Raw genomic sequence first — 12,966 nt, 5'->3', positions numbered from 1 at the left:
CATTGGGCAATGGGAAGCCAGTGAAGGGATTGGCAGAGAGGAGAGGTCGGGGAGTAGCGGGGGGACAGGTGAATTAGCCGGGCAGCATAGTTTAGAATAGATTGTAGGGGTGTGAGACTGTTAGAAGGGAGGCCACAGAGCAGGAGGTTGCAATAATCCACACGGGAGATAATAAGGGCATGTACTAGGGTTTTTGCAGCTTCTTGGGAAAGGAATGTAGGGATCCGGGAAATATTTTTGAGTTGGAGGCGGCAGGAGGGGAAGAGAGCTTGGATGTGTGGCTTGAAAGAGAGATCAGAGTCTAGGATTACTCCCAGGCAGCGAGCACGTGGCACTGGGGAAAGTGAGCAGCCATTGACATTGATGGATATGTCAGGTCGGGGGGTTGAGTGAGGAGGAGGAAAGATGACGAATTCTGTTTTGTCCATGTTCAGTTTTAGGAATCGAACAGAGAAAAAGGATGAAATAGCAGACAGAGATTGTGGGATTCTGGTTAGTAGGGCGGTGATGTCAGGTCCAGAGAGGTAGATCTGCGTATCATCAGCATAGAGATGATAATGAAAGCCGTGGGACTCTATGAGCTGTCCCAGGCCTAAGGTGTAAATGGAAAACAGCAGGGGTCCAAGAACTGAACCTTGGGGGACCCCGACAAAAAGGGGGTGAGATGAGGAAGTGGTGTGAGAGTGGGACACGTTGAAAGTTCGGTCAGTTAAGTATGAGGAGATCCAAGATAGCGCCAAGTCTGTGATGCCCAGAGATGAGAGAATTTGTAGTAGAAGGGAGTGGTCTACTGTGTCAAAGGCAGAGGACAGGTCCAGGAGGAGGAGGACAGAGTAGTCTCGCTTTGTTTTTGAGGTTAGTAGGTCGTTAGTGACTTTGGTCAGGGCAGTTTCAGTGGAATGATGGGGTCAGAAGCCAGATTGTAACCGGTCAAAGAGAGAGCAGGAAGAGAGGTGTGAGGACAGTTCAAGATGGACATGCTGTTCCAGTAGTTTTGAGGCATAGGGGAGAAGTGATATGGGGCGATAGTTTGACACAGAGGAAGGGTCAAGGGAGGACTTTTTGAGGATGGGTGTGATTGAGGCATGTTTAAAGCATGAAGTGAATACACCAGTTGTTAATGATAGGTTGAAGAGATGGGTTAGGGTCGGGAGGAAGACTGTGGTGACATTGGGGATGAGTTGGGATGGGAGTGGATCAAGCAGGCAGGTTGTGAGATGTGATCTTTAGAGTAGAGTGGAAAGATGATCTTCTATCATGGTGGAGAAGCTGGATTTGGAGGAAGAAGGCTGAGTAGTTGTGAGGAGTGGCTGTGGTGATTGTGGGCCAAAGCTTGCTCTGATGTTGTCAATCTTCTGCTTGAAGAAAGAAGCAAAGTCTTCAGCTGAGATGAGAGGAGACGGAGGTTGTGCCGGGGGACGGAGGAGAGAGTTGAAAGTGTTGAATAGCTGTTTAGGTTTGTGAGATAGAGAGGATATGAGGGATGAGAAGTAGGTTTGTTTTGCAGCAGTGAGTGCAGACTTGAAAGTGGTGAGAGCTTGTTGGTATGTAAAGAAGTGCACTACATAGTCCCTGTCTATCTCCTTTACCCAGGTAACTGCCTTGATGGTGTACAGTAAAATATTGCTATACCCATTGCTGGCTGCAGTTGTTCCATGGGTAGTGATCTACCCATGTACATGTCACTTCTGCAGATAAGTAAACAAGAACCAATGGGGGACATCAGGGTGGTGGGTGATTCAATAAGTGTCATGATCCAGGAACGGTATTCCCCACTCCAGAGTTTCCCAGAGCCAGCCTGGTTATGTCAGGGTTTAACTCCCATCCGCCTCGTTCTGGTTGCTGCACTTGCATTCCAGTACTGGTTATAGTTTTGCTTTGCAGCCTGTGACTGGCTTTGGTGAGATTTCCTGTTTGATCTGACTCCTTGTTACCGTGCACTGACCTGTACCCTCCCCCGGTCGTCCATCTGTCCCAGTCCCTGATTTCCCGCTCCTGTCTGCTTGTGTCTCCCTCTGCATAGCTTATCTCCCGGCTTCCGACTCGGTTCTGTTTTCTGACTTTATTTTGATCCTCCCTTTGCAGTGACTTGACTTTCCTGGCTAGACTCTGACTGTTTTACTACTCTATTACCCCCTGGAGATTTGTCTGTTAACTGGCTGCTGAAGTTACTCTGATGTTCTCAGCTGCCTTTCTGTTACAGTGTTACTTTGTCTCTCCTTCACTACTCTACTGCCACCTAGTGGGGAATATGCTGTACTACGTCTTACTATCCCTTTGTACATTGTGACAGTAAGTTTGTTGGGTTTTTGTTTTTATCTCTAGTTAATTTTATACCATTTACTCAATATGTACATATTCTTTGGATCTTGGGGGGAGGGAAGGAACATTTTAAAATTATTTTCTGATTATGTCATGCATTCGCACCTTAGTGCACCGAGCACCTGTTGCTCAGCAGGAGATGTCCATTTTTCCACTTGGGGATATGAAACCTCTTTATTGGAATGTCTGCATGGAAGTTCTGCTCTTGTGTCATGCAGGGGATCATATTCCAACAAACATTAATTCTTTCATCACCTCCTCAATCACTGCAATTATTGTTTTTTTCTTTCACTGTACAGGTGATGATGGTGCTATATAAGTCAATGACACTAACAATAAAGCTTTTCTTCCTGGACAAAATATTCAGAGTTCTCCCCTAAAACTGTAGCTAAATATTGTAGTGTAGTAGTGAATTACAAGAACCAGTTTTATGTAGGATATAACTTTGGCCCTTTTTTTAGGTTTTATATTTACTCTGTTTTTTTCTATGGTTGCAGGACCACCACTAGAAGATTATTCATTCATCTGCAACTGTCATCACTTAAGTCTGCATAATTCCTACGGAGTGCCAATGGGATTCATCTAAATTTCTGTATAACCCAGAGGATGGAAAGAAAACCAGCTTGCACTGAGAGCCCATCCTTGGGTTCTGAAAAAGAGCCCCTGACATGCAGAGCACGGTCAGAATGCAAAAAAGATGGCCAACTTCTACGGAACTGCAAACCATCTCTACGTCTTTCTGAAGAACTTAATAAAGTCCACCCAAGTCCCGGAGAAAGAGCTGAGTCTGATCATATATCGAATAAATACTTAGCAGTTCAGAGTCCTGATGCACCATGTAATGGAACCAGGAATGGAATAGATGACGGTTCGGCCCCTACACTCACTGTGATTCCCTCTTGTAGAGCAGAGGTTCAGCATCTGCAGACAGAGCTTGGCGAGAGAGAGACTTGGAGCAAAAAAATAGACTTTCTCCTGTCAGTTATTGGTTATGCAGTGGACCTAGGCAATGTATGGAGATTTCCCTATATCTGTTACCAGAATGGAGGAGGTCAGTATGCAAATTATATTGATGGCTACAACAAAGTTTTTAGAAACCTGAAATACTTAGCAGCTATGCGCCATGGTTTTGCTGTACAATTTAAAAAAAAAAAAAGAGAGAGAGAGAAACCCCCCCCCAATCTTTACAGTGGATTGAAAAAGTATTCATACTCCGTGAACTTTTTCAAGTTACACACACAAACTTAAATATATTTTATTGGTATTTTATGTGATATACTAACACAAAGTACCCTGTATTTGTGAAATGTAAAGGAAATGATGCATGGTTTTAAAAATATAAATCTGAAAATGTTGACGTACATTTGTATTTGGCCCCCTTAAGTCTATTTTGTAGGATCACCTTTCGCTGCAGTTACTGCTGCAAGTCTTTTGGGGGATGTCTCTACCAGCTTTGCACATCTACAGGCTGAAAGTTTTGCCCATTCCTCTTTGCAAAATGGCTCCAGGACAGTGAGATTGGTTGGAGAGGCTCTGTGAACAGTAATTTTCAAGTACTGCCACATAATCTGAATGGAATTTAGGTCTGGATTGGGACTGGGCCATTCACACTCATGAATAGGCTTTGATCTAAACCAGGAGTCCCCAACCTGTTGCTCGAGAGCCACATGTAGCTCTCAGGTCCATGATGTGTGGCTCTCGGTTGTCTGCCAGCTTGGTGCATTTGCACCAGGTCTTGCAAACAGCTATCAAGAGCAGGTCTATAGATTGTGAGATTTTTGAGTGGCCTCACACTGAAAAGCAGGTCTGAATGAAGTAGTAACCCCTGGATATTGGTATACTGCCTCAGTGTGGTGATTTCTGTGGAAAAGCTTTGGCTGTCATTATACCGATAATAGAGGCTCTGGGTGTCACTACTGTGAGGGGTGGGAGCTAAATGTGGCTTATGGCCATCTCTCAGAGCTGAATGTGGCTTTCATGGTCAGAAAGGTTGGGGACCTTTGATCTAAACCAATCCATTGTAGCTCTGGTAGTATGTTTAGGGTTGTTGTTCTGCTCTAAGGTGGACTTATGCACCAGTCTGAAATCTTTAGCAGCCTCCTAAGACGTTTTCCTCCAAAATTGCCCTGTATTTAACTCCATACATAATCAAATGAACCCTGACCAGCTTCCCTGTCACTGCAGAACAAAAGCTTCACCATAGCATGATGCTGTCACCACCATGTTTGATGGTGGGGATTCTGTTTTCAGGGTGAGTGCAGATATAGTTTTCCGCCACACATAGCATTTTGAATTTAGCCCAAAGAGTTCTACTTTGGTCTCAACTGATCAGAGCAACTTTTTCCACGTTAGCTGTGTCCTCTACATGGTGTCTTCAAAACTGGACTTCTTATGTCTTTGAAAAATAGTCTTCATCTTGCCACTCTTCCATATAGGCAATATTTGTGGAGTGTACAACTAATAATTGTCCTGAACTGTGGATATCTATAGCTCTTGCAGAGTGGATATGGGCTTCTTGATTGCTTCTCTGTTTAGTGCTCCCCTTGCTTGGGATGCCAGTTGAAGTGGAAGGTCATGTCTTGGTAGGTTTGCAGTTGTGCCATACTCCTTCCATTTATGGATGATGGATTGAAGAGAGCACCATGTGATTTTTAGCCCTTGGGCTATTTTTTTATAACCGTATCACTGCGTTACACTTCTTCACAACTTTATCCCTGACATGTCTGGTGTGTTCCTTGGTTTTCATGATGCTGTCTGATTCCTAATGTTCTCAAGCAAACCTGAGGCCTTCACAGAACTGCTGTAGTTATACTGCAAATTAATTACACACCTTTGGACTCCGTTTACTAATTAGGTGACTTCTGGAGGCAATTAGTCACTCAGGATTTTATTTAGGAGTGTCCGAATACAGGGGGCTGAATACAAATGAATGTCACAATTTTCAAATTAATATTTTTAAAATATTTAGAAAACCCTGTATCATTCCCTTTACACTTCACAAATATGTGGTACTTTTTATTGGATTAGGTCATATAAAATCCCAATAATCTACATTTAAGTTTGTGGGTGTAATTTTAAAAAATGTGGAAAAGTTCACTAAGTATGAATACTTTTTCAAACCACTGTATGTAGTTCCTGCATTTTTTAAAAATATTAATTACTGTGTTTTACTGGAGCCGAAACATTGCAAATGAAATAGGTCAATAATGTATCCTTACTTTTTGTGCACTTTATTTGAAGCGCTGCTATAAATATATTGTGTGATATAAATGTATATGTCCACAGATCAACCTTAACATTAAAACCACTATTCTAGTATTGTCTAGGTCCCCCATCATGCTGCCAAAATATCTGTAACCTGTAAATGAATAGCCACCCCGACCTAAAGCTAGGACATTAACAGCAGAACCTTTAAAGTGCTAAATATTATGAGATGGGGCATCCATGGGTGGAGCTTGTTTTCCAGCATATCCCACAGTTGCTCTATCTGATTGAGACTTGGGAATGTAAAGGACAAGACAACACCTTGGATTCTTTTATCATGTTCATCGAACCAATGGTGAACATATTTTATAGTGTTTACATGGACCTTTATCCTGCAGGAAGAAGTCACTGACATTAGGAATTACTGCTGCCAGGAAATAAAAAGGATAGGAGACGTGTTCACTCCGTGCTGCTGCTGAAGACTTTCCAAAGGAAGATCGAGGACACACTAGTGGAGAGAAGTGTTTTTTATTTCAAAGCCATTACAAGCTTCTTCTTCAGGAAACGAGCTACAGGAGGACTGTGGTTCTTTTCCTGAAGAAGAAGCTTCTAATGGCTTTGAAATGCATTGAATAAAAATCCCTTATCTCCACTGGTGTGTCCTTGATCTTCCTTTGGAAAGTCTTCAGCAGCAGCGCAGACTGAACATATCGTCTATCCTTTTTCTGCATTGTCGGCACTGTTATGTGTACTCGTCTATCTGCATCAGTTTCTCCATTTTTAAGTGCACTAAAATATTTTTATAAAATGTGCCATACGGCCTCACATATGAATAGTAGAACTGCTCTTAGCAGCACTCACCTGGTGCTAGCTTTTTTGTTTTTTCTTCATTGAATTGGTCGGTGGTTGACGCCCACCTTGCTATGCACCCCAATTTGGGATGTATTCCACCTGTCTAGATTTTGGCGATTGGTGACTGTTCACATTCAGTCATCAGGCTTTGTCCACAGGCTATTTACTTCATACAGCATTTGCTTGGACCTGTCCTGCCCACAGCCATGACTCAGTCATGGGTACGGGATTGAAATAGACCAGGTGAGTGCTGCTAAGAGCAGTTCTGCTATTTATATGTAAGGCCGCATGGCACATTTTATAAAAATATTTTAGTGTAGGACTGCACCAAATGAGATTTGCCGTGGAGTGGCGGGGTGGCTCAAGAAATTGCAATTTTTTGCCAAAAATCTCAAATTTATAATAAGTACAGTTGGAATTTTTAGTGCTGTAGTGCACATTTAGTGCTAGCTTTTTTGATTTTTCTTCAAAAGATACGGGGGGTCTGACCATTGGGTGTTATTTCTTGAAAGAATAAAAAGTTAGAATCTGAGTTATCATTGCATTGCCATAAGTTTTTGTAGACACAGAGTACTTGAACCGCTCACCACAGTGGAAGTCAGCCTGATTAGTTCCTCCAAATAGGTATCCTCGGTCCCAGCACAGTTCACGGCAGCCAGCCATATATAGACAAGAAGCAAGCAGGGGAAGGATCCAGCTCAGACTCTAAGGATTTGAATAAAAGGCATTTCTTTATTTCAACTTTGTTAAAAAGATTATATCCAAAAAGGTATAATAACCTTGGCTGATAACACTGACAGATGATGAAAAAACTACATGTTTCGGCGGTACGCCTTCATCTATGACTATGACCTGATGAAGGTGTACCGCCGAAACGCGTAGTTTTTTCATCATCTATCATCTGTCAGTGTTATCAACTGGTGTTATAATACCTTTCTGTATATATTCTTTTTAGCAAAGTTGAAATAAAGAAATGGCTTTTATTCAAATCCTTGGAATCTGAGCTGGATCCTTCCCCTGCTTGCTTCTTGTCCAACAGTTTTTGATGTGAATACCTCTCAATCATTTCTAGTACCTCTCAATCAATGACATTTTCATTTGAGACAAATTCATCAAATGATTTGCACCTGTTCTCAGGTTGTCTTTTGTGATTTAGTTTTCAGATTTTCTTTTCATCTGTGGCTTTTCCAAATGTTATAGATGCATGAAATACGATTTTCCAAACCCCCTCCTCCCCTTTCTCACCAAGTCTCAATTTATCAGAACTCTACTCAAGTCCCCCAGAGTGGTTTTATATACTCCAGTTATTTTTGGCACATTTTCTGCAACATTTTGCAGAATGTAAGACTAGTCGCAAAGCTGGGTAGAAGCAAAATAATACTTTGGGTTTCACACAAAAAACGTGACTCACAAGAGCCATTTTTGTAAATTTGTGTAAATTTGGCTCAAAAACATCTGCGAAAAATACAAGTCAAAAAAAAGAGTATTGACTTAAAAAAAAAAAAATAGGCCCTTGAAGCCTAAAAATGCCCCAATGGATAGTGTGAGATTGCAATACATCTTTTTTTAGTAAAAATTGTGACATGTAAAATAACTAAATACATATAACACAAAAACCTGATTTAAACAATAGGTCATTTTCTGATAACACATTTCCTTTAACTGTTTCAGCGATTTAGGCTGCGTAAGCTCTTCTGTGAGATCAGCAGAAACCTCTAGCCTTCTTTTGGCTCTCACATCAATGTTCCCTGGGAGCCCATGACCCTCTCGCCAGTTCAGCGCTTTTCCTTCCTTGCTTAATACAGACTGTCTTTTCTATAGTAACACCCATTAGACTAACGTTGGCGATCATGCTGTGCAGAACTCTCCAACAGTCGGATATGTGTTTCATGTTTAGATGACTTTATTCGACCTACATTATGATGGAAAAGAAAAGAATTCAATATGTCCAATCTTTTATTCCAAAGGAAGATAAACTGCTGATTGTGGTGTTTGGCAGCTGCTACATTTAATTATTTTATCTATATATATTATCTATATATAGCTATATACAGTGCCTTGCGAAAGTATTCGGCCCCCTTAAATTTTTCAACCTTTTCCCACATTTCAGGCTTCAAACATAAAGATAAAAAATTTAAATTTTATGGAGCAGAATCAACAACAGGTGGGACAGAAGTGTGAAGGTGAACGATATTTATTGCTGATTTTAAATTTCTGTAAAAAATAAAAAAAACTGAAAATTGGGGCGTGCAATATTATTCGACCTCCTTTACTTTCAGTGCAGCAAACTCACTCCAGAAGTTCATTGAGGATCTCTGAATGATCCAATGTTGTCCTAAATGACTGATGATGATAAATATAATCCACCTGTGTGTAATCAAGTCTCCGTATAAACACCCCTGCTCTGTGATAGTCTCAGTGTTCTGTTTAAAGCACAGAGAGCATCATGATTGCTCTGCTGCATTAGGGAGCAACCTCCCCGGTACGCCGCCAGTCATAGTTCCTGCCTGAAGTAAGTTCTCTGGCTCCCGTTTGTGCTTTGATCTTGTCCTCCTACCACGAACCTGTTGTGACCCCTCTCCTCCCTTGTCCCTGACTCTGACCTTGTTCCCCAACTCCTGACCTCCAGCTTGTACCCTGACCTTGGCTCTGCTTTTCCCTAGTGTACCTTACGTGACTTCCTGGCTTCTGACCTCCAGCTTGTGCTCTGACCTCGGCTTTGTTTCATTCCTGTGTTCTATATGGGACCTCCTGGCTCCTGACCTCTGGTTTGTTTGACTTCCCCGTCACTAGTTACATCTGGTGACACCTTAAAGCTTGTTGAAACAAGCCACAATTATTTCCTAAAGGCCTTAATAAGTACAGAGGAGGCCCCATGTAATTGTATAAGTTGCCAAACTGCTCCACATAAAAAATACAGTCTAACCCGACCATGGGCATGAGGCTTTAAAGGGAATCTGTCAGCATGTTTTGCTACCTCACCTGAGAGCAGAATGATACAGGGAAAGTGTCCTTGAATCAATTAATATACTGGATGCAGCGGTGCGGACATAGTTTTTAGTCTTAGCAATGCAGCAGAGCTGAAAAATCTGCTCCCGCCCACATCTGGCTCTTTATGTACAATGTCTATAGACAGTGAGCTGCTTATCAGAGGAGTGGCATGTTGGACCAAGGCTCATGCCCTGGTACTAAAAGAATCATCGTAAGTAAACAGCAGCATGATAAAAGATTAAAGGCGTGGTCCACTACACAGCATGAGCGGTGAAACTCTGCCCACAGCCCAGTCACTCAGGGAGATTGGGGCCTGCCTCGGTGATGTCAAGTCAACTGGAAGTTGACGTGACATCACTGGATCTCAGAGGTCTTGGAGCCCGGGGGTCACGTAATGGGGATGAGCGGACCACAATAGCGCCGCTCAGTGGCACAATTGACTATACAAGGTATTTGAGAAAAGCTTTATTTATGAGCTTTACATCGATGTGTGGCCACTATGCTGTGTAATGGACCACCCCTTTAATATTGGTGTGACTCCTCTGTGTGTGGAGAGCAGTCCAGCACGCCCCCTGTTGATTTTGACATCTCACAGTCAATGCACAATCTCTATTGAAAGCCTGCTGTGGGCTGGGACAGCTTCCAGGCTCTGCTACACTCAATTCTGAGATGAAGTCAGAACAGCTGCACCCTGTAATCTAAGTAAAACATGCTTAGTTTCAGAATCCTTTTGCCTACATTATGCTGCTTCCAGATAAAGTAGCAAAAACCTGGAGACAGATTCCCTTTAAAGGAATATTCTCAAGTTGTCTCTTGAGCAGTTCAGAGCAATGCAGTTGTAAGGGGGTGGTTGAGCTCCTTCTCTCGGAGATGTTGACCATATTGTTGTTTTTTAATGTTGCATGAAAATATGTCTACATAGCAATAAAGTATAGATGGTAGGCAGATGTAGCAGTAGCAGTGTTAGGCCGGCTTTGCACACTACGACATTGCAGGTGCGATGTCGGTGGGGTCAAATTGAAAGTGACGCACATCCGGCGTCACTTGCGATGTCGTAGTGTGTAAAACCTTTTTGATACGATGAACAAGCGCAAAAGCGTCGTTATCGTATCATCGGTGTAGTCTCCGACATTTCCATAATGCCGGTGCAGCGACAGGTACGATGTAGTTCCTCGTTCCTGCGGCAGCACACATCGCTGTGTGTAAAGCCGCAGGAGCGAGGAACATCACCTTACCTGCATCCCGGCTGCTATGAGAAGGAAGAAGGTGGGCGGGATGTTTACATCCTGCTCATCTCCGCCCCTCTGCTGCTATTTGCCGCCTACCATGTGACGTCGCTGTGACGCTGCACGTCCCGCTCCCTTAGGAAGGAGGCGGATCGCCGGCCAGAGCGACGTCGCAGGACAGGTGAGTGCGTGTGAAACTGCCGTAGCGATAATGTTCGCTACGGCAGCTATCGCAAGATATCGCTGCTGCGACGCGGGCGGGGACTATCGCGCTCGACATCGCAGCATCGGCTTGCGATGTCGCAGCGTGCAAAGTACCCCTAAGTCCTGTTAGTTAGTGAAATAGTTGTTAAGGTATTGCTATGTAAGGTTCCTGCATAGGTAGCCCTGACTGTTAAAGTAGTTCAGAAGCATTAATACCTGAGAAGAGAATTACACACGTGGTCAAAATTGTTGGTACCCCTTGTTTAATGAAAGAAAAACCCACAATGATTACAGAAATAACTTAAATCTGACAAAAGTAATAATAAAGAAAAAAAATCTATGAAAATGAACAAATGAAAGTCAGACATTGCTTTTCAACCATGCTTCCACAGAATTTAAAAAAAAAAAAATAAAACTCATGAAACAGGCCTGGACAGAAATGATGGTATCCCTGAAACTAATGTGACAAAGGGGACATGTTAAATCAAGGTTAAACCACTAATTAGCATCACAGGTGACTACAATCTTCTAATCAGTCAGTGGACCTGTATACAGGGCTACAGATACTCACTGTGCTGTTTGATGACATGGTGTGTACCACACTCAACATGGACCAGAGGAAGCGAAGGAAAGAATTGGCTCAGGAGATTAGAAAGAAAATTTATAGACAAGCATGTTAAAGGTAAAGGTTATAAGACCATCTCCAACCAGCTTGATGTTCCTGTGACTACAGCTGCACATATTATTCAGAAATTTAATCCATAGGACTGTAGCCAACCTCACTGGACGTGGCCGCAGGAGGAAAATTGATTACAAATCAAAGAGACGGATAATACGAATGGTAACAAAAAAGCCCAGAAAAAGTTCTAAAGAGATTAAAGGTGAACTTCAAGCTTAAGGAACATCAGGGTCAAATCACACCATCCGTAGTTTAAACAAAAAAACTGGAACAAAGAAGCGCAAATAGGGTCTTACCCGGTGGGGAGATCAATAATTTCCAAAGTGGTACACTCACCTTTCAGGGTTGTGAAAGTCACAACGCCTTGATGCACTTGTAATGGTGGTGATCAGCCGCAGCCCCGAGATGTACACATAAGTATCCAAAGAAGAAGAAATCGGGTTAAATGCTACACTACACCACAGGATCCAATTATTGATGTAATCCCTTTATTGTTTATGCAAGACATTGAAAAGGGATCCTTTTCAATGTCCTGATGAAGGAGATGGATATATCTCTGAAATTTGTAGATCTGCATAAACAATAAAAGGATTACATCAATAATTGGATCCTGTGGTGTAGCGCGGAATTTAACCCGCTTTCTTCTTCTTTGGATACTTATACCATCCGTAGTTGTTTGAGCCAAAGTGGACTTCATGGGAGACGACCAAGGAGGACACCATTGTTGAAAAAAAATCATAAAAATACCAGACTGGAATTTGCCAAACTACATATTGACAAGCCACAAAGCTTCTGGGAGAATGTACTATGGACAGATGAGACAAAGATGGAACATTTTGGCAAGGCACATCAGCTCTATGTTAACAGAAAGGAAAAATGAAGTATATCAAGAAAAGACCACTGTCCCTACTGTGAAACATGGAGGCGCCTCTGTTATGTTCTGGGGCTGCTTTGCTGCGTCTGGCACAGTGTGTCTTGAATCTGTGCAAGGTACAATGAAATCTCAAGCCTATCATGGGATTCTAGAGAGAAATGTGCTGCTCAGTGTCAGAAAGCTTGGCCTCAGTCGCAGGTCATGGGTCTTGCAACAGGATAATGATCCAAAACATACAGCTAAAAACACCCAAGAATGGCTTAGAGGAAAAAATTGGACTATTCTGAAGTGGCTTTCTATGAACCCTGACCTAAGTCCTATTGAGCATCTTTGGAAAGAGCTGAAACATGCTGTCTGGAAAAGGCAACCTTCAAACACGAGACAACAAGGCGTAATTTGCTCTTGAGGACTGGCCAAAATGCCTGTCGAGAGGTGCAGAGTCTCATTGACAGTTACAGGAATCATTTAATTGCAATGATTGCCTCAAAAGGTTGTGCAAGAAAATATTAAGATAAGGAGGACCCATGATTTCTGTCCAGGCCTATTTCATGAGTTTTATTTATTTATTTTTTTCTAAATTCTGTGGAAGCAGAAAAGCAGCAATGTCTGACTTT

The 12,966-nt window shown here is 42.4% G+C and overlaps 1 protein-coding gene across 1 annotated transcript in view; it reads left to right on the top strand.

Moving 5' to 3' along the window:
- Positions 1-12,966, top strand: part of SLC6A4 (solute carrier family 6 member 4) — a 205,412-nt gene that overhangs the window by 60,633 nt on the left and 131,813 nt on the right. The window contains exon 2 of the mRNA XM_075335240.1: positions 2,820-3,373. Within this exon, the coding sequence (XP_075191355.1) occupies positions 2,929-3,373 (445 nt within the window). The 5' untranslated portion in view covers positions 2,820-2,928. The remainder of the gene's footprint in view (positions 1-2,819; positions 3,374-12,966) is intronic.

The sequence above is a fragment of the Anomaloglossus baeobatrachus genome, chromosome 2 (assembly GCF_048569485.1).
Source record: "Anomaloglossus baeobatrachus isolate aAnoBae1 chromosome 2, aAnoBae1.hap1, whole genome shotgun sequence".
Taxonomy (NCBI): domain Eukaryota; kingdom Metazoa; phylum Chordata; class Amphibia; order Anura; family Aromobatidae; genus Anomaloglossus; species Anomaloglossus baeobatrachus.
This window is presented reverse-complemented; position numbering and strand designations above follow the sequence as displayed.